At 45.9% G+C, this 21,283-nt stretch overlaps 1 protein-coding gene across 8 annotated transcripts in view; it reads left to right on the forward strand.

Annotated features, from left to right (window-relative positions):
• PLEKHG1 (pleckstrin homology and RhoGEF domain containing G1) overlaps positions 1–21,283 on the forward strand; it is a 204,039-nt gene that overhangs the window by 114,490 nt on the left and 68,266 nt on the right. For all 8 annotated transcript variants that reach the window (XM_037049168.1, XM_037049309.1, XM_037049084.1 and 5 more), the window contains one exon: positions 5,634–6,139. In XM_037049168.1, coding sequence (XP_036905063.1) covers positions 5,732–6,139 — 408 coding nt within the window. In that variant the 5' untranslated portion in view covers positions 5,634–5,731. The remainder of the gene's footprint in view (positions 1–5,633; positions 6,140–21,283) is intronic.

Consider the following 21,283-nt stretch of genomic DNA (forward strand, 5'->3'; position numbering starts at 1 on the left):
CCCTAAGATCCTCTTTTAACCCAAATGCATGGCTGTGCCTTCCAGCATAGAGATCCTGGACTCACCGCGTAGAGAAAGCCATGCAGCTCATGCACTTGCTGCATTAACTGTCCTGCTTTGTCCCCCACCCAGCTACAGCAGCCCTTCTACCTCCCAGTTTCCATGGAGGAGCACAGGAATCCATTAGTAAATTATCTGAATATATAGTATCAGACTTTACAGCTGGAAGGTGTTTCTGTTCTTCATGTATTTCTCTCACTTCTTGTTTTAACAAGAGCATTTTTGCAACGCGTCTTTCCTATTCTTTGCCTTCTTGTTCCAATATTTGCTGGGAGGCAGGGAAATAAGAAGCTAGGAGAATTCCTTAGCAAGTGGAATGGGACAGATAACTGAGCAAAACGGCCAGGCAATTTACAGCTAGATACAGAAGGTCACCAGGGCAGAAAGTCCAAGTGTCTAGAAACAGGCAAAACAATTGCCAGACTTCATCCCCAGGGTGGCCTTCCCTCCCCTAGCATGTGGATGGCCATGCGGTTTGGACCCCCCTCACCTTTCCTCCCTAGAGATAACCTCCAGGCCTCAGTCGTATTTCAGCTCTAGGCCCAGAATAGCAGCAAAGCCTGGCAGGCGATGCCAGGACCAGGTGCAATGATGAACAATCCCCCAAAGGGCACCTCTGGGAACCTGATGAATAGTCTATTGAGATCTCCCCTGAGACCTCCCTCAGATTCCCAGCCTCAAAAAATCCTCAAAAACGAAGGCCCTCTCTCCTGCTCCTCCTCCTGGGAGCACCTTCCCTGCTCATCTGTCCTTCCCCCCCCAGGCGCACATCTCCTAAACTCTAAGAGTCCCCACAAAAGTTGCAACCAGGGGAGCAGGGGGCAGCAGCAGCAGCTCATCCCAGGCTAACTGCCAAACCTGTCTCTGAGGCCCCTTTTCTCTGACTTCTCAATGAGCCAAGCAGCCCCACCGAGACTCCCTCCTGTTGCTTCTTCTCTCCTAAGCCCTCCCTTTGTTTCACTGTCTGCAGCTTTAATGAACATCCCCCCCAAATCACCTGGACTCACGTTTGAAATCTTTCCTGCATAAAGTCAAGAACCCACACACTCCAGGCCATCCTGAGGCAGACCTGCTCCAGGCCCAGTCCCCTGTCTGATAACAGCTTTACTGACTCTTCAGTGATGCAAGATTTTTTTTTAACTACTCATTTTGAAAATGTTTCTAATTTACAGAAAAGTTCCCAAGATAAATCCAGAGTTCCTATACACTCTTCCCCCAGCTCCCCCTAATGTAAACATCTTGCATAACCATAAAACACTGGTCAAACTAACTAATTAATGTGGTAACAAGGTTTTTGACTTCTTCATTGCCTAACAGCTACAAATAAGTGTGAAAATCACATTCCCCGGATCGAACATGTGGAATTGCAGTCCCGGCTCTACCATTTATATAAGAACCATGTTGGTACTTTAGAAAGCCAAGAGGGGGAAGTCGGTGTTGCTCTCTCGGGGCTTTTATCTCTTGTGCTCTCTACCATCCCCCAGATGTGTGGGAGAGGAACTTTCTCCTCAAATACGTGGTGTTGTCTTTGAAACATATGCATGTGTATATATCTTATAATTTCAACTCTTAAAAGATGTTTGGGTCTCTCGCTCTCTTTTTTAATCATGAAGTTCGCTGTTTATAACTTCAGGCTCTATAAAAATGAACTTTGCTGCTGATAGGATCACTTCTTGCTTATATTTTAGTTTCTCTGGTGCCTTCCCTCTTTAAGCAATTGGCAGGCAGGATAACAGGAGCTACATCATTTTAGTTACTCATCGGCCTTGCACACAACACATTCTCTTGGTTTTCCTGATTGTCCGGACAAGGAACTCAGTTAGGTATTTGTGGTCCACGACAGCACTGAGCAGAACGCGGAAGTTCTGACAGCTCCTCACTGGCCGCCACTGTGCCCTAAGCTCTGCCTCACCTTGGAAAGCTGTCCTTGGGAGTTGCGACAGGAGGGGTCGGCTGCAGATCCATCAGTCCCTCCTCAACATGGGAGCACAGTCACTGGCAGCTTGGGCTTGACTAGCCATGGGACATTCTGCCTCAACCCTAAGTGAGCTTTGGGAGACCAGCTAGAGCCAAGGAGAGCAGCTTCGGGTTCTGGCCACGCCATTCCAAAGGAGAGCAATTAAAATAATGGAAGTTGGGAGAGCAAAGACAAGCCAAGAAATTAAAAGCTCTTTCACTGAGAAACAGAGAGAGGGACTTGTCATGAAGTGAAATGTGTGAAAGTGTTTCTACATGATGGCTGTGTAGCCTTTTCTTGTAAATTGAAAATGGCCCAAGAAGGAATATTTCAATGAGATGGCATTTAGGCTAATGGCACATCTAGTCGTAAGAATGATTAGGACTCCGAGGGTCCTCTGCCTCCAAGGCACCGCCAACATCTGCAGGTTTACCAAGGGTCAGAGGGACCAAGATCCTCAGGGTGGGCAGAACTAGCTTATTTTAGGATGTTCATGGTCAACACAGCCACTGACATGGGCCATTAGCAATGTCTGGCAAGTTTACAAAAGATGCCGTATCATTAGCCCGGTGTGTGGGATTTGGTAGGAAAGGGAGAGAGGCTATGAAAAGGAGAGGAAAGCAAAGCGTCACATTACCCAAATGTTCATACAGCCCGCCAACATTTTTCAGTCGAGGAAGAGGGGGCAGCTTCCCTGCACTGCTGTTTTCTAGCTCGTGTTTCGGTTTATCATGGGAAATCAGTTACCCCAAAATCCAGTCTGCAAGGATCACCTCCCAGCTCTCTTTCGGCCAGTTGGTAACAATGCTGTGCACTAATGAATGGAGCTTTCGGAAGGGGCCAATGGAATTATATGCACCTCTCCATTCACTATGATTTGAACAAAGACTAATAAGGAAGTAAATGTGAATCTTACAGAATCATAGAATTATCTAGAATATCTGGATCAGTTTGCCCAACTAAAATATAACACAAGCCACATATGTAATTTGTAATTTTTAGGAGCCAAGTTAAAAAGAGTAAAATGCAACCAGTAAAAAGAACTTTAAGGAGATATTTTATTTAACCCACGATCCCAAAATATTATTGCAACATGTAGTTAATATAAAAATTATTGGTGAGGTATTTTATACTTTGTTGCACACTAATTCTTTGAAATCTGGTGTAAATTTTGCACTTACAGCACCTTGCACTTCAGACTGGTTGCATGTTGAGTGCCCAGGGGGCACACGTGGCCACGGGCTGCCATGCTGACCAGTGCAGCTCCAGAAATAAATATTAAAAATCGGTGAATTACATTAAAAAGAACGGGCCAGACAGGGTAGAAATCTTAAATTATTTTGAGGGAGATGAGAACAAGACTAGACAGTTTTTATGAGGTATATTTCTTTACGTGAGAAAACTATAATTATCTTCTAAGCAATGAATTAACATGATAACTGATATCCATTAGCAAATGCAGCCTCATATTACATGCCATTATACAACCTAGCTTTAAATGTTTCGCTTCTGTTATTGGTAATTTTGGGAGGTATTGGATTTGGGGCAGTAAGTTTGGCTAAATACTACAGCTATCAGATATCTCCAATATTCTCTTTTATAAAGTACCTGGTTGGCAGTCTAAAGACTAGGCAACTCAGTCCAGGGGCCTGGATACTGTTGACCTTTGAACATTGTGGGGGTTAGGGGCAGTGACCCCAGCCCAGTCGAAAATCTGCATGTAACCTTTAACTCCCCCAGAACGTCAGCTGTCCCTCAGTATCTGCAGGGGACTGGTTCCAGGCCCCCCGCAGACACCAACGTCCACAGATGCTCAAATCTCTCCTTACGATATGCACAGATGGATGCATGCGGTTGGCCCTCTGTATTCGCAGACTCTCGATCAAAAACCGTACAGGTATTTACTAAATGATGTCCGTATATAAGCAGACCCACGCAGCTCCAACCTGTGTAGTTCAGGGGTCAGCTGTACGTGGCCTGGTGTTGTAACATCTGATGCTTCTTTGGAACAGGACCTGGTTTGTGTTGCTGTTTGACTCATCCACAAAGCAACCCCCTGCTGACGTGTCTTCCCATCCCACGTTGCCCTATCTTTGAAGGTGTAAAGGGCACCGGCATCCCCAGCAGCCCCACACAGATGCCTCTAAAATCATTGGTCCTTTTTTCTGTTCCTCTTTCGTCTTTCGGTTCCAATATTGGCAGGCTAATTTAGAGTGAAAGTAGGTTTTAAAAAAGTCTCTATTGTGTTCTTTTTTCACCACTCCTGATAATATAACGTTTGCCACGAGTTATATTACTATTAAGTACACTTTTCTATACTGGAGAGAAGGTTGATTCTAGTCTAGTCAGAAAACCAGAACTTGCCTTGGAGACCAGGGTATCCAGATCTACGGGGGGAGGTTGATGGAGAGCCGCCCCGGGGTTCCCGGCTTTCAGGTACACTATACCCAACTTACGTTTGGTCCTAACTCATAGCCTCATTCGACCCTGGGGACCTTAGAGAATCCTCATATACTTTCCAAGTAAATACCCAGTTGTGAAAGCGAGATAACCTCATGATTATGGTTTTGGTGGATGCCAATAGGAAAAAACGCTTGTGTCTGCTGCTACTTAGACCTGCCCACGACTTTCTTAGCACCAATCCCAAATGTGGGCCTGCATCCTCTGCGGCAAGTGTGCCTCAGTGCCTGGCTGCTTCTTGGGGTTTTGCCACACTCAAGTTGGAGCACGCAGTTTAGGGCAAGTGCATTTTAACTGCTATAACCAGGCCGTGTTTTACAGGCCATAAAGCTGTTATAGGGCACACAGAAAGAATATTGCAAACGCTTAAAAAATTGTGGCAAATATCTGGAATCGTGTAACCCCGTGTACCCCACAAATGGACCGTCAACTTTCGAGTGGGGATGCAGACATGTAATAGTGAGAGGACAAGGTTGAAAGGGGGTGTGGGTTTTGATATTGGGGTTCTCTTGCCCTGGATGAGAAAAATACTGCCCAGGCAACACTTTGTCTCATGCTGATAGTGGTAAAGTGTGAAATTGTCAGCATCCGCCAAGTCAAGGAGCAGTGGTTCCAGAATGGAGGCTGAAAAGTTTGTGGCATGAAGGTGGGTTACCCAGAATAAAGAATTGTTTCCCAAACACCATGGGAATCACACAGGGCATGTTGGAAGGGCATGAGCATCACCTGTGAAGCTTGTTAAAGCTGTAGATTCCTTATGCCTTGACCACTGAGTTTTTAATATGGAAAATTGGGACCCATCAGCACCTGTTAGTCATTCCAGGTGGTCACATTTTGAGGCAATGGCTGTAGTGCCTCTCAAACCTTAATGCGTGTGCAGGTGGCACCAGGATCTTGTCAAAATGCAGACTGAAGCTCGGCAGGTCTGGGTGGTGCCCGAGACTCTGCATTTCTAGCACGGTCCCAGGCGGTGCTTTAGAAACTCAAACTCACCGCGGTACCTTTGCGTGTCCTTCATGACTAACTTGCTGCCTCTTTGTTTCTGATTCTTATGCATGGTCTGGGTTTTAACTCCCTCTACATCTTCTGTCTAATATCATTTAAAAACACTTACCTTGCTTATCTTGTCCTTCTCTTTTTCTTTTAATGTATCCAGATGTCCACCAGTTGCGTCTTGAAGGGCCATTAGCTATAACCGAAGATCCAGACCCCAAGACTGTAGCCAAGTATTCCCAGTCCCAAGAACCGAAGACCATGGAGCTCTCGGACAGCGACCGCCCAGTCAGCTTCGGCTCCACGTCGTCCTCCGCTTCTTCCCGGGACAGCCATGGTTCCTTCGGCAGCCGAGTGACTCTAGTTTCCAACAGCCACTTGGGCCTGTTTCCCCAGGATAAGGAAGCAGGGGCCATAAAACTGGAGCTGATCCCAGCCAGGCCGTTTTCCAGCAGCGAGCTGCAGAGGGAGAGCCTAGCGGGGCAGCCGAGCACAGACGCGGGCAGCGAGAGGCAGCCCCGGACCCAGCGGAGAGTGGAGGCGAACGGGGCCCCCGAAACAAGTGCAGAGTCAGCCAACAGCCCCAAGCTCCTCTACGTGGATAGAGTTGTTCAGGAAATCCTGGAGACCGAAAGGACTTACGTGCAAGATTTAAAAAGCATCGTAGAGGTAAGGCAAACTTTTTTTTAAGCTTGTCGTTCAGGATAAATATGTTTGTAGAATAAAGAGCAAAGCCAGGTGTCAGGGGAGTGTTGTCACCTGAGGTGCAGAAGTGGTGTGAACAATTAAACAGACTATAACTTAAGAGAAACCCTAGGGCTGTACTCCTTACGTTAGAATCCTCTTACTATTTGCGTTAATGAATTGATGATGCGTCAGGAGCGAGAATGATGATGCCAGTGTGTTCACCAGTGTGTTGTGTTAACAGCTACGGAGGATCTGAGTGCCTGGCAGATAGTGGAGCAGACCGGGGGTAGAGTAGGACCTTGGGGCTCCTGAGCTGCAGGTGTCAGGCTGTCTTCACCTTAAGCAGAACTGTCTGCTGGTGCCTGGGAGCTTCCAAAAACACTGGCACCTGTGTCCTACCTCCAAAGACTATGATTTCATGGGCCTGGGGTGTGACTGGGTGGTTGGGATCGTGAAAGACCCCACAGGACTCGGATATGCAGACAAGCCTGGGATTGCTGTTCTCTGTGTTCTTTGTGTCAGTGGGCATTTGGCAGAATGTGGTGAAGGGTAAACAAAAACGGTGGGCTTTGTCTTGTCTGGGGAATTTCTGTTCGCTTTTATAGTAAATAATTTTGCATAAATTGACAGCTTATGGGCCAGCTTTCACACTGTGGAAATTCAATTCTTAATTTGACTTTGATTTATAGATAGGTTTTTAGGGATTAAGAATTGCTCATTCACAATCAATGATAAAATTATTAATACTTCAAAGGCACATTTATATATTATAAAGTTACACTCACTTTGCTGCCCAGTAATATATCAAATTCTTTCATTTGTCAGTGCCTACTTCCTGTTTCAGACTTTTAATCTAAAATGTCTCAGAATATAGAACATTTATTGATGAGAATATTTTCTACTAAATATGTACATTCTTATAGCTTTAGCAAAAACAAAAAAATCTAAGGCACGATTGTGTGTTGAGTTCCACAAATAATAGAACCAGACACTGCCTACTAAAAATAGTTATGACATAAGTTCCAGGAAAAATAGAAAAATCAATTGATGCTCAACCAAAACAATATGCGATACCAAATGTCAAATAAGCCAAGCCAATTGGTTTTTAATTTCAACAGTGAGGTCATTTGTACTTGAGAAGAAATACCTGTGAAACTGCCAAAACTTTACAACCTCGTAGGAAATTTATGGTTGTCAAAGCTTTCTTGGTTTATCCTTTCTCCTTCTTTCTTGGAAACTTTTTTACCCAATCAAAGCTTGCTCTACTGAGAGAGGAGTCTTTAGTTACTGAACTGGTATTCCATGTACATTCTCACTTTTTCTGATGCCTCTCAGGTGAGAGGTAATAAGGTAAAGTGTGAGTGAAAGAAAACAGATCAAGGGAACCGGCGCGCAGGCTGCCATATCTGCTGGCTCCAGGTTGCAGTCCTCTCTTTCTCCCAAATGAATCTTTTGTTGGTGATAAAAAGAAGTGATAAGGCAGAATATTTGCTAAGAAAGTTCCAGTAAAAATTCTGTTTCCAGCTGTCCAAATGGTTTTGCCTTTTTTTCTTGATCCAATGTTTTACCTGAGGGGTCGGTGGACATTTTCTATAAAGAGCCAGATGGTAAACATTTTAGGCTTCCTGGGCCCTGCGATCTGTCACAACCGCTCAGCTCGGCCACTGTAGCTGGAGAGCAGCCATAGACACTATGGCAATGAATGGGCGTGGAAGTTCCAGCAAAACTTTAGGGCCGGACTTGACCCAAGGGCCAGAATATGCTGACTGCTGCATTAGACTGTAAATCTGTGCCTACATTTCATCAACTGTGAAATGAGACTAATAAACAGTACCTGCCTCATAGGGTTATTATTATGGGAATTAGATTAGATAATATATTTAAAGCTCTTATAAGTCAGATGGGTGTGAGATTTATCAGGGTGATCACTTAGTAAGTTATGTAATGTCTAATCACTGAGGTGTGCCCCTGAAACTAATATAATGATGTATGTCAACTGTAATTGAAAAATTAAAAACATATATAAAAAAGAAAAGCTCTTACAACAGTGCCTGGCACATGGTAAACAATTAATAAATAGAGATTATCATCATCACCAACCTGCTTTGAATTTGCTGGTTGAGAGTAACTGTGCCTTCTTACCCGAGGACTTTCAGAAAAAAATGAGTCAATTCACTATGGTAGAAATTTAAACGACCGACCCCAACATTATTATTTTGAATGCAGGTAGATTATTTCTAGTGAATCCACTGAAAATTTAAGGTGGAACAGGAAAGAGGAGGAAGAAGGGTGTTTTGCGTGGGAGGGTGGTTGAGGGGAAATGACCCAAACGTAGAGGGAGGCCCCCAGGTAGGAACTGGGTGCTGCTCCTCCCCTTCCCTCACTCGCCCTCAGCTCTTGTGTGTGTTAGTGTGCATATACTCTTCGTTTGTTGCGTGATGGAATAGACAGTGTCAGGGTAGGTGGAAGAGAGAAAGATGCTTCTCACACACAATGAAGTGAAACGCCTTGAAAACTATTCCGCTCCTTGCGGGACCTTAGAGAAGAGGCTGCTGTTTGGATGGAGGTACCCAAGTACTTTGGAAAGGGGACTCTCTCACCCTGGGAAGCAGGCCTTCTCCTGTGATTGCGCAGAATGAAAAAGGAAACCCAGCGGCCCTGCCTTGGGAGTCTGTGCAGTGACTCCACCATTTACTCTGCCTGGAGACTTAGCTCTTAGGCTCACGAGGTGACCAAGACGTGATGGAATGGAATCTGAGTTGGCTCTTGTCCCAGACCATCTCTCCCTCAAGGACAACACTGTGGATCTGAGGCTGTTTCTGATGAAGCTTGGCTCTCCATTGATCCTGCTGGAGACAAGATCGTGGGGGTGGAAGGGGTAGTTCCTGTCCCTGCCGCTCTCTCCCTTAGCTGTGAAGGACTGATTCTGTGTGGGCCTTCCCTGAACCAGCCATAGCTGCTTAGGACACTTGCCGAGAGGAGAATGGTCTCGAACTGAGGGAGAAGGCTGCTGGGAATAGGTGACTTGTTGTAGGTTGTGTTGTCTTATTACTTGCAGATGTCCTCACTCAATACTTTCCCTCCAGGTTAAACAACATTTATTACACTGACACTTTTTATGAAGTTCTTGGAGACTGAAGTTCTTGAATGCTGAGGAAAATGTGTGCTCAGTGCTAGAGTATAGGACTTGGCAGGGATCATTTTTAATGAAGGCTTGTTATGTGGGTGGATTTAATAAAGAACATACGCTGTGGTACTTAGCACAATATAATGTACCTTTTCTTTATGTGGCATTTGAGCACTTTTATTTGAATGTCTCTATTTGTTGTTCCCTCTAAGGGCTTTTATCATAATGGGTGAATGAGATCTTTCTTAAAACTATTTTAAGATCTATAGTGTTAGGCCCTGGCTGGTGTAGCTCAGTGGATTGAGCACAGGCCTGTGAACCAGAGGATTGTGGTTCAATTCCCAGTCAGGGCACACGCCTGGGTTGCAGGCCCGTTCCCTGCAGGCCAACTCCCAGCAGGGGACGCACAAAAGGCAACCATACATTGATGTTTCTCTCCCTCTCCTTCCCCTCTAAAGATAAATAAATAAATAAAATCTTTTAAAAAAGATCTATAGTGTTAGAAGTAAACCTGTTAAACAGTTTTATGCTTATGTAGAAACCATCCCTCAAATAGCACATCTAATCACTGCGTGTAATGCCCAAATCTCGCTATTTGTTTTCATGTCTTTTTGTTGCTGTTGTGCCCCCTTCCTCCCTATCCTGTCTCTCTCTCATCTCTTGCCACTCAACAGTGACAAAAATTGAGAAGGTGGGACCCAGTGGTTTTGAGTGTCCGTCTCTGCTACTCGTTGCAACTTCCTGTGGGAGGGAGGGCAGGGGCCAGCCTTTTACCCCTCTCCACGCCTAGTGGGTTTGCCCACTTCGGGTGTTCTGTTAATACCTTCTGACTGATTGCTAATGAGCGATGAAAGTAGCTCAAGGTGAGCAGCGTTTAACGAAAGCCAAGTGAGTGGAGCTGCTGTGCCGAAGGAGCTGTCGGCTGCTCGTGAGAACTCGTGTGTGTGTTTGATGACTGATGGCAGTTTGGGTTATTCAATTACATGTACATTTTCACAGCCAAATCTTAACCCATGACCAGTCTCTGGGTCAAAATTAAGGAAAGTTACTTAAAATACCTCCATGGGGCAGACTCTCCTGCAAGCTTGGAAGACAGAGAGTGGAACCAGTGCAACACCTGACGCTTGGTGACTTGCATCCCCTCTTGGATTCCAACAACTGTAAATATCCTGCATAGCTGCTACCACTTCTAGATGTTCTAGAATTGTGCCTTAATAACAACAAAAACACAAGAAAGCATAATATTAACAGCCACTCTTACTTGAGTATGTACCATAATATATCAGCACTTGCCATAATTAAGCACTTGCATCCTCACTCAGCCCCATCATGTGGGCACTGTTATAATTTTCCTATTTTAGCACAAGAATAGCGAATGTGCAGAGGGCGAATTAACTTGTCGTAGGTCACACGAGTGTCACTGGTAGAGCTGGAAGTGGACCCCAGGTTTCACTCAAAGACCACGTCTCCTACTACCAGTCCACACCGTTATTACAAATCTCAGTGTAGCAGAGAATTCAGAGATTTTGGTCATCTTCCAAAGCTCTTAGGGCTCTCTAGAGCAGGGTTTTAAAGTGGCAGCACCATGCACATTTCGGACTGAAGAATTCTTGGTTGTGGGGGGGATAGTTATGTACATTGTAGGATGGTCAGCAGGAAACCCAACCCCTACCCACTAGATGCCAATAGAAGCAGCACCATCCCCACTCATGACAACCAAAAATGTCTCTGGACTTTGCCAGGTATTCCTGGAGGGGCAGAATTGCCTCTGGTTGAGACCCATCGCTCTGAAGACTTGGGACATGTGGTGTATAAGGGTGGGCTAACCTGCAGTAACAAATAGACCCAAGTGTAGTGATTCGGTGCAGCAGAATCTTTCCCCTGTCCCAGCTAACTGTGTGTGTTCTGGTTAGTAGGCATGCTGCTCCCGACGCAGTCAACAGGGACCCACACTGACGAGGCTCTGTCGTCTGCGGCATGTGGCTTCTGAGGTTGAGGTGGTCTGCACCACCTCCCTCAGCTGGAAGATGTAGGTAGTCCAGCTGTGTGCCCAAAGACGCTAGGACACATTTTTTTGTGAACTGCAGTCTCTACAGTGCATTATATATACAGTTTACCCTTGAATAGCACACGACTTTGAACTGTGGGCATCCACCCATAGATGGACTTTTTTCAATAAATACGCAGCCAACCCTCTGTACCCTTGGGGTTTCACATCCATGGATTTGACCAACCCCGTATCAAAAACAGTATTTTTGATCCTTGATTGGCAGTCTGCAGGTTTGAGGGCCAGCTTAAGTTGTGCGTGGATCTTCGCTGCATGGAGGTTGGCACCGCCAGTCCCCACGTTGTTCAAGGGTCAACTGTGATCGAAACGTCCTCACTGCAAAACCTACAGCATGTACCCCACCACCATCACGAAGTACAGAAACACACGAGGAAGGAAGCAAGGAAGATTTTTTGATGGTTATTACTGCTGAGGTTACTCCTGAGTCACCTTGTAGAACGTTTGGAATTGAGTTCTTTACTTAAATTTAGACCTATGCCTCTTCTATTGCTTCTCTCTCCCCTCCTACGCCTCTCCATCATCTCCACTTTTCCCTGCCCCTCCCCCCATCAATCCTAATTACCTCCCCCCTTTTGTTTTCCTGTTCATTCCTATGCACTTGACCTGCCAGTAGGGCTCCTCGGAATTACCAGAGACCAGGTAGTTTTCCCGTTTAAAAAGAGGGCCGCTGGGTCTGAGTTCAACGTCAGGGCTCACGCTTCCCTTCTTTTCTGGAAATTCTGTGAGTGGCAGGGAATCGATGGGGGACCCGAGTAAAGCCACCACACAAAAGAATGATGCTTGAAAGCTGTCGGTCTGTTGCCACATTGATAAAGTCTGTGAGACCACCAAATGCCCTCCTTTTTACTGCCCTGCCCTTTTTTAAAAACTCGTTTCTGTGGCCATTCTGAGAAGCTGAAATGAGAATTATGGACACTTTAGAACAGACAAGCCATGAAAAAAGCAGTGTGAAAATTGTTTTGATATGTCTTAAGCCTTGCACTCCCCAGATGAGCTGGCATCATTACGGATGCTCTGCACAAGGAGTTGAAGTCAGCTTGCTGGGCTTCGGAGGTGAACTTGTAGAAAATACATTCACCGTTGATAAAGGGTAGTTTATGTACAGTTCGTCCTTGAACAACATGAATTGGCACAGGTCCACTTAGTTGTGAACGGTTTTCTTTCTTTTTTTATTTTTTTAAATTTATTGATTTATTTGTAGAGAGATGGGAAGGGAAGGAGAAAGAGGAGAGAAATAGCACTGTGTGGCTGCCTCTCGTGCGCTCCCCACTGGGGACCTGGCCCGCAACCCAGGCCTGTGTCCTGACCGGGAATGGCATCAGTGGCCCTTTGGTTCACAGGCCTGAACTCAATCCAGAGCCACACCAGCCAGGGCAGTAAACACCTGCCTTGGTTTTGCTCTGTAGTTGGGAACCCGTGGGTGGGGAGGGCCCACTGCATGCATTAATCTATGCTATTTTATACAGGGAACTTGAGCATCCATGGATTTTGGTGTCCATTGCAGGTCCTAAAACCAGTCCCCCTTGGATACAGAGGGGTAACTGGTGTGGTTAAGTTTTTGGAGAGTCAGGAGTTACACTCTGATTTTCACCTATGTGTCTGGGGGGTCAGCACCCATGGCCCTCATGTTGCTCATAAGTCACCTGGATATTGCTAACCTTTACCTGCAGTACAGTTTTCAAATCACTAAGAACTCTGTGGCAGTAGTGCGAAGATCCTCAATTCATATAATAATGATGGACGCAGTGACATTGCTCAGTGTCTCCCCATGAAATCTCAGATAGCGGAGCGGTCACCCTTGAACTCCTGACTTGTGACTTTGTTCTTGGAACTTGGAGCAGGGATGAATACTTGGGGCCAGTCGGAGGATGCCAGGGGTATGAGAGGCCCAGGCGGGCCTTGCTGGGCATGCCTCCCGAGTTGCGAGAATCGGTGATCTGAGCGTCGTTGGTAGATAGGGGTTGTTTGTAACGCCTGTGTCAAATGTCTGCGATTCCGGGAAGGGAGGGGACAGGTGATACCAGGAAAGAGCTGAATGATTTCAGAGCGCCTACAGTAGGTTCTGCTACCACGTGGCGTGACCGATGTGTTCCTGAAGTCACTCACTGTGCAGAACCACGTGGGGGAAAATAAGGCCAAAGGAAAAATGGGTGCCGAGTGCAGCACCCTGCAACACCATCAGTGACACATTGAAAAAAAGATACAAATCTAACAAAAATGGAGGCAGCTTGACACATGATAAACGGTTAAGAAATACATACGTGCTCTGGTAAATATATCACTTCGTCACAAAAATCCTGAACTTTCTTGCGGAAGCCACCTGGTTCCCATAACGGCCACCCTCTGTGTGAAAGGGAGAGAGAGGAAGGGAGCAAGAGATAAGGTGCGAAAATGGATCAATTAGAAAGAGAAAGAACAGAGAGTAGAGAGGGGGAAGTATAAGACAGGCTGAGAGGAAAGGGAAAAATAGAGAGGAGGCTCTCTGCAGGGTGGCGTCCTGTGAGTGATCACGGAGTGGGGTTACCTGCGGTCAGTGCCAAGTTGTTACACCTGCCGGGGGTGGGGGTGGCTCGTAAGGCACACGGCTGGGCTGAGTAGCTGGCCGGCAGTTGAGGGGGGAGGATGTGTGTGTGTGTGTCTGTCTGTCTGTGCTGATGCCTGGAACTGGGTGCAGTTTCCCGTGTTCACCTAGTGTTTCCCATGGACGAAATCCTGCCGAAAAGCAGAGGCGAATTTAGGAAATTGGAAGTAAGCTCACACTGCTCCCTCACATATTAACCGCGTGGGAACAGAGTCACAGTTTCAAAACAAACATTACAGCAGAACTGGCTGTACTTACTCTTTGAAACTGCTCGGACTGGTCACCTGCAGGTCCCCCGACTCCCTCTCCCCTTGGCCCAGGCAGGAAGATTGAAGAGTACTAGACCGGTTGTTAAAAACACGTTTCCATTTATGTTAAATAAGACTAAGAAGGACAATAAAAATATCTCTAATACATCTTTATTTCCACCTTATAAGAAAAAATGCTTTAAAAGAATTTCAAGCTTTCTTAGCAGTTTGATACTTTATTCATATTTTTGAAGCTAACAGACTGTTACCCTAATCTTGGCCCAACAACCATGATTGTTTAAAAATGCAAATGGTTAGAATAATGTTCTTTTACTGAAAGGATTTTACAATTTCATCAAATACTCTTGCATAAACTGTCGCATCTGGCATCTACGAAACTCTTAGTTCACCAAGGAAATTTAAGAGGAGGCCGCTAGTGCTTCTGATGTTGAAATCAGAACAATATTTCCCACCTACCCTTGCAGATTTGCTTAGACAACATATTAGAGGAGAGGACCTACTGACACTGTACACGGGGGAGGGGGAAGAAAATCGAAACGGGCGTAACTGAGTACATCCATTTCTCGTGTGTGATGAAGCGCACGCACAAATGCCTGCAACTAGACAGTCACTCCCATTCTATCAGCCCCTCTTGCAAGGCCACATTTGGATTTTTTTATGAAAAGGCGTTTCGAAAACTTCCGTTAATTTTGGTGATTGAATGGCTATCATTACTAGTCTGCTAAAGGACTGCTCATGCATTTCAAAGACTGCCCAGGGGCAAAATGCTGCTGAAGATTTGCCGAAACAGGCCCTGTTCAGTTGGGCTAGAATCGTGCTGCCTTTGAGTGTGTGCCGTCTTGAATATTCAATTATACTGAGTGGGCAGGAAATTATAGAATTTGGGAAATTATGTTCTAAACCAGTCAACCTTCAGTTGGGAGAAGTTTCCCATGGCCAGAAGTTTCTTCCAAAGAGTAGATGTTGTTTGCACCTTGTGGAACTAATTGTATGGAAGAATTTACCCGGGTCATGTGACAAGTCTAACTGAGAAAGAGAGAGTGTGCGTGTGTGTGTGTGTGTGTGTGTGTGTGTAGGCAGCCTGCTCTGGAACACCCAGAAAAGGCAGAGGCAGGCGGAGCTGACACGTGGCTTGTCAGCCTACAAGGGTGTCAACTGTTGTCAACTGTTCGTGGTCAACTGTTTTCTGATCACCTCTGTTTTGGATTTCTGCCGTGCCCACCCAGCCTACTCTGCCCCTCACGGGGGGGTGGCGTTGCTCTGCACAGCAGCCCGCGTGGAATTTTTTCATCTCTTGTTTAACTGTGGCGAAACACACATAAAGTGTATCATTTTAACCATTCTATGTGTGTAGTTCAGTGGCACCGGGTACATTTACGTTGTACAGCCACCACCACCGTCCATCTGCAGAACTTTTCTGTCACCCCCGGCTGAGACTGGGTACCCGTTAAACAACCGCTCTTCATTCCCCATTCCCTCAGCCTCGGGTGGTCTTCTTTTTTGTTTTGTTTTGTTTCTTAACATTATGGTAGAATTCATATAACATAGAATTTAACATCTTAACCATTTTCAAGTCTACAGTTCAGTGGCACCAGCATACTCACAGTGCTGTACGACCAATTGCCAGAATTCTTTTCATCTTGCAGAACTGAACTCTGTGCCTATTAAACGTAACTCTCCCTGCTCCCCTCCCTCTCCTAACCACCATTCTACTTCTGTTTCTGTGGATTTGACTATTGCAGATGTGTCACCAAAGTGGAATCTCACAGTATTTGTCCTGTTGTGTCTAGCTGATTGCATTCAGCCTAATGGCTTCAGGGTTCACCTGTGCTGCAGCTTGTGTCAGATTTTCTTTCTTTGTATATGGCTTTATCGCATCTTGTTTATCCGTTCCTTCTTTGACGGACACTTAGAGTGCTTCTGGTTGCACAGAATTTTGGATTAAGTAGAATCACCAAATTTTAGAACTGGAAAATAGATCAAAAAAGTCTGACTGAGTATAGTCTCTGAAAGGGTGAGATGTGTTGGTTAAGTTTTCTAGGAATAGAAAATGTCAGCAAGGTACCCCAAAATAGGCCACCAGCACATGTTTGCTGGGTGAATGGTCTCCTCCTCCCTGGTCATTTTGTAGGTCAGAAAGTGGCTGTTCAGAGAACCAAGTGGTTTCTTCAACTGGATGCAAGTCCTGGTTCTGTTGGTTACTGCCTTGGATATCGAAGCACTTCTGTGATCAGTGCTTTCCTCCTCTGAAAAGGAGAGAGGTGGTGCGCACCTCATAGGAATTGAAGGGGATGGGCTGAGACAGTGCCCAGGAAGTGCTCGCCACAGACCGAGCACGAGTGCACTACGCAGGTGGTAGCTGCCCCAGCCGTAGCCCCTGCAGTCAAGTCTGGGCAATGCCAGGACTGTATCCTAGTCCTCCTTCCCACCCATTTCATTTAGAAACAACTGGAAAAGAACAAGAAACCTTCACTGAGTGTCCCTTACATACCAATTAAGGAGGGTCCTCATATACTCTTGCCAATGAAACTTTCTGGAAACCTATTACTTTTCTTGCCCAGTTTCCTACATCTCAGCCATCAACAAGGATAAAATAGACATGAGGGAAGGGAAGAGTGTGTCACTTCCGTGTCTAGCCATGACACAGTTTAGACAAAACAGAGCAGTGATACAGAGGGGAAGTGGGAACAATCGGTCACGTCCTTGGAACTTCTTGGGGCAAGTCTACTGCCACCTGTGAAGTTGCCCTTTCCCCCCTAGCACAGGTATAAGCAGCCTTTTGAGGGTAAAAATTGTCTCCTACAAGACCAGAGAGTCTGTCTGAGCTAGTCCACTTGACAATTAACAGATCCCTGGCTACTCTGGGACCCTTTGGTCCAACTCCTGTTCTGAAGTCGGAGTTGGCTCTGAAGTGCCCAGTCCTATATGAAAAGGAGTAAGGTAAAGAAGGTCCCTGATAATATGTGTAAATTTACTTAATATTCAGAATGATCTAGAATGTTCAAAAACTACTTTTGGTAAGAAAATCCCTGCATCAAAAATGGGAAAAGTGAAACATCAGAAAGCTCCGTTATGAAGAACACACGATTAACTGGCCATGAGCTAGCTTCACACCAAGGATAGGGAGGCCTCATAAACGGGTTCAAAGGGGCTATAATTTGAACTGTTAATACTTATCACTTAAGAAATGCAGTTAGGCCCTGGCTGGTGGAGCTCAGTGGATTGAGCACAGGCCTGCGAACCAGAGGATCGCAGTTCGATTCCCAGTCAGGGCACATGCCTGGGTTGCAGGCCAGTTCCCGGCAGGCCAACTCCCAGCAGGGGACGCACAAAAGGCAACCATACATTGATGTTTCTCTTCCTCTCTCCTTCCCTTCTAAAGACAAATAAATAAATAAAATCTAAAAATAAAAAAGGAATGCAGTTAGGAGGAGCAGCTAAAAGTATAGGACTCTTTCTAAAGCAGAGGCTGCACCAGAGAGCTTTATAACGCCTGCTGCCTGAGCTGGACCCTGAGCTAAATGAAATGTGAGTTTTGGGGGGTGGCATCCATTTTTCCGAAAGCTCTCCACGGGCCACTGGGCAATCAACCAATGTTGAGGTCTGCAGTCCTGAAGGGAATTTTTCCTCTTTTGTTATAAAGGAAACAACAGACGTTTAACAGCAGCACAGATTACTTCCCCATCCCCCACGGAATATAACAAAATGATGAAATGCTAAAATATGCAAGAACGGAATCCAAATCCTGACTCTGCCTTTTCTCCGTATGGTCCTGGACAAGTTACTGAACTTCTCTATGATCTTTTTTTTCACCTGCAAAAGGGAATAGTAGGATTGTTATGAAAATTGAATGAGATTAGCCATGCAAGGTGCTTAGCTGAGTGTTAGGTGTGCAGTAAGCACTCAAATGAGAGCTATTATTTTTATTATTATTATTGGTATTATTTGGACAAGGCCAATAATTTCTGATAGGTTTTAAAGACTCATAATGTTGTGCTTTCTAGTTATATTAAAGTATTATTTCTGAAAATTATTTTAACTTTGCAATTTAAAAAGGATACACCTTGTGGGGTTTAGTTTACATGCCACACCCGCCTGTAGTTGGGGACCATCCAATATCCACAGGCTGCAATGGCGGGGTGACATTACTGTCAGAGTTTTGATGTGAGCCACATCCAGGTGAGACTGATTTGCGGAACAGGGCCCTGGTCCGGCTTGGGTGCCATGCTGACAGTCAGCTGCGTGCCCCTGGACAGACGACCGGGCTGGCCGCAGCTTCGTCTCTGTGAATGAGTCTCATTCAAAATGATGAGCTCTAAGGATGATGCGAGATTGCATCCCCACCAGCCCCAGCTCTGAAGAATGGGACTGGGAAATAAGTAAGTCCTTTGAGCAGCCAAAATGGATACTGCAAAGGCGAAACAGTCAATCCTTGTCTTCACCCGAGGAGAGGCCCCAAGCTCCCACTTACAGCCTATTTACCCTACATGTTTAAAATAAGCTTAATGACTTGGTTTCCTAGCCTACAGCAAAGGGAGGGGTTGGGAGGGTGTGGATGTGACAAGCACTAAGGAGCAGAGGAAAGAGCCCCTTGGTAGATTAATTGGTGTGAGGCCACCGAGAATGGGTGTGGACGGTCCTCTGTCTCGCTGGAGAGTTGTACCCATAATTGGGGCTGAGAGCGTAACCGAGGTCCTTACTGATGAGCCTGAATAGCACGAAGATTTTATGGTGCTTGGTAGAGTACCTAAAATATATTGTCTGATGCCTGGCCTTCATAAACAAGGTGATTATTATAATAATGGACTTTTTAAACGGTTTTCACTGATGTAAAATATACATAACATAAAATTCACCATTTTAACCATTTTTAAGTGTACAATTCATGGGCATCGAGCACATTCACCCCCTGTGGTACAACTATCACCACTGTCCGTTTCTAGAACTTCCTTTGCACGCAGAAACTTCGTGCCCACTGCACTGTGCCTCCCCACACTCCCTTCCCCCAACCCCAGGCCCGCCCAGGCTGCCGTCCGCCTCTGCAGTTGCTGGGACCATCAGCATTTGTCCTTCTCTGGCTTATTTCTCTCAGCAGAATGTTTCCCAGGTTCACCCATGTTGTAGAGCATGCCAGAATTTCATTAATTATTATTCACATGTAATACTTGGAGAAAATCCTTGTATCATAGCTGGCCCCTTAACAAAAATGAGAAGACGCTTTATGAAAAGTGAGAGCCATTCTTGCTCTATAGGGGAAAGAATTATGAAAATAATAAAGGCGTGATGAAAAACTGCAAGCACCCCTCCAACCCAAAGCAAAGTGGAATGTTTATTCTAAATGTGGGGATTCTTTGTTTTGTTAAAGTGATATAGAATAATTCATCATTTCTTGGGCCTGAATCATTAGCACCCATTCTTCCCAAAGCAGGCCACATGGAGACAGGCTGCAGCTAAGTCTGTGATTTCAAACGGCAAAATCACTCCTGTTTTCTCTGCCTGCTGCCTAAAGGACTGTGTGTGTGTGTGTGTGTGTGTGTGTGTGTGCGCGAGGGAGGCAGTGTGAACCATTCCTTTAAACCACACTTTAAAATATTTTCTTTTGAAACAAACCTTTTTTTTTCTCTCTATAGAGCAACACAAATGTTACAAGGGTCCCTTGAGCTTTCTAATGGGGCTTCAAGTTCTGCTGTTAACCTTTCAGAAGACTTTAAGTGGGAGATGAGGCGGAGGGCAGGGCGCTGGCCGCTAGCAGCAGCCCACAGCAAATACAGAATTGTGGAAAAGACTGTGGCCTTTGTCCCGTTTTCTGTGAAGCAGCAGATAAATCACTCAACCCCGGGGGTCTGTTTATAGCCTCCTAAATGGCGTTCCCCATGCAAATGCTGGCAGAGCGAGGGGTGAGAGTTAATCTACTTTTGATTAGGGAAGCATTTTTCTTTTCTTGTGCAAAGGGGGAGTTGGGTGGGTGGGAAGGGACTTAAAAAGGGAAGGCCTAGTTTAGGAACCTTTGTGGGCTTTGAGAGGTCCTGCGGTCCCTGAGACAAAGGGGTGGGGAGGGAGCCAAAGAGGAATGCTGGGTTGGATTACAGTTCAATACAACTTTGGCCACTTGGAGAGCTTGAAAGATCAGCCGAAACTGAGCATTAACCCTTGCCTTCCCAGGCTCTGCCTCCCTGGTTTGCAGTGATCCAGTCTGCCCCTAGGGATCTTCCACAATTGCTCATTCTGCAAACACACAGTGCCGATTGCCCTGCCCGTGGCTGCCCTCAGTTTTGTGGGAGAGAAGGAACCACAGAGAGATTTCTATAGCAATGCGAGGTGATTGCCCTAATTTCCTTTATCATGCAGTTATAAATGGAAGTGCACCCAGGAGCACCTGACCCAGGCAGGTAAGAAGGATGGAAGACAGATTTGGGGGAAGAATCTTGAAGGAGGAGTTAGCAGGTTATGCCAGTAGGAGGGATGATCTTGGCCATGAGAACAGATGGAGACAAAGACACAGGAGAGAATAGGGGTCAGGAAACAGGCCTGAAAGGACAAGGATGAGTGCCTGTGTGTTGGGGCAGGAGAGGGGAGAGAATGGAGGGAGCAAGAAAGTAGTTTAAGAGCCCTGGCTGGTAGTGGATTGAGCTCAGGCCTGCGATCCACACGATCGCAGTTCAATTCCCAGTCAGGGCACATGCCTGGGCTGTGGGCCAGTTCCCAGCAGGGGACTCACGAGAGGCAGCCATACATTGATATTTCTCTCCTTCTCTCCTTCCCTTCCTCTCTAAAGATAAATAGGTAAAATCTTAAAAAAAAAAAAAAAAAAGTAGTTTAAAAAGAGGAGCCCAGAAAGGTAGGCAGAGGCGCAGGCCCCAAAGGGCCTCCCTCCGAGCTGACAACTGTGCCCGGTCATGGCGGCATTTTGTGCAGGAGGCACATCAAATCTGAATTATGGAAAGACCACACTGGATTCTTCCTGGAAAGTTGGAGCGGGTAGGACCCAGCATAGGGGGATTGGTAAGGACGTCCTTGCAGAGGTCCCAGTGGGAGTTGAGCAACAAGACCCAGGCAGCTATGAGAGAGGAGTGGTCAGTTT

The sequence above is a fragment of the Sturnira hondurensis genome, unplaced genomic scaffold (genome assembly GCF_014824575.4).
Source record: "Sturnira hondurensis isolate 20B ecotype Veracruz unplaced genomic scaffold, ASM1482457v3 Scaffold0000167, whole genome shotgun sequence".
Taxonomy (NCBI): domain Eukaryota; kingdom Metazoa; phylum Chordata; class Mammalia; order Chiroptera; family Phyllostomidae; genus Sturnira; species Sturnira hondurensis.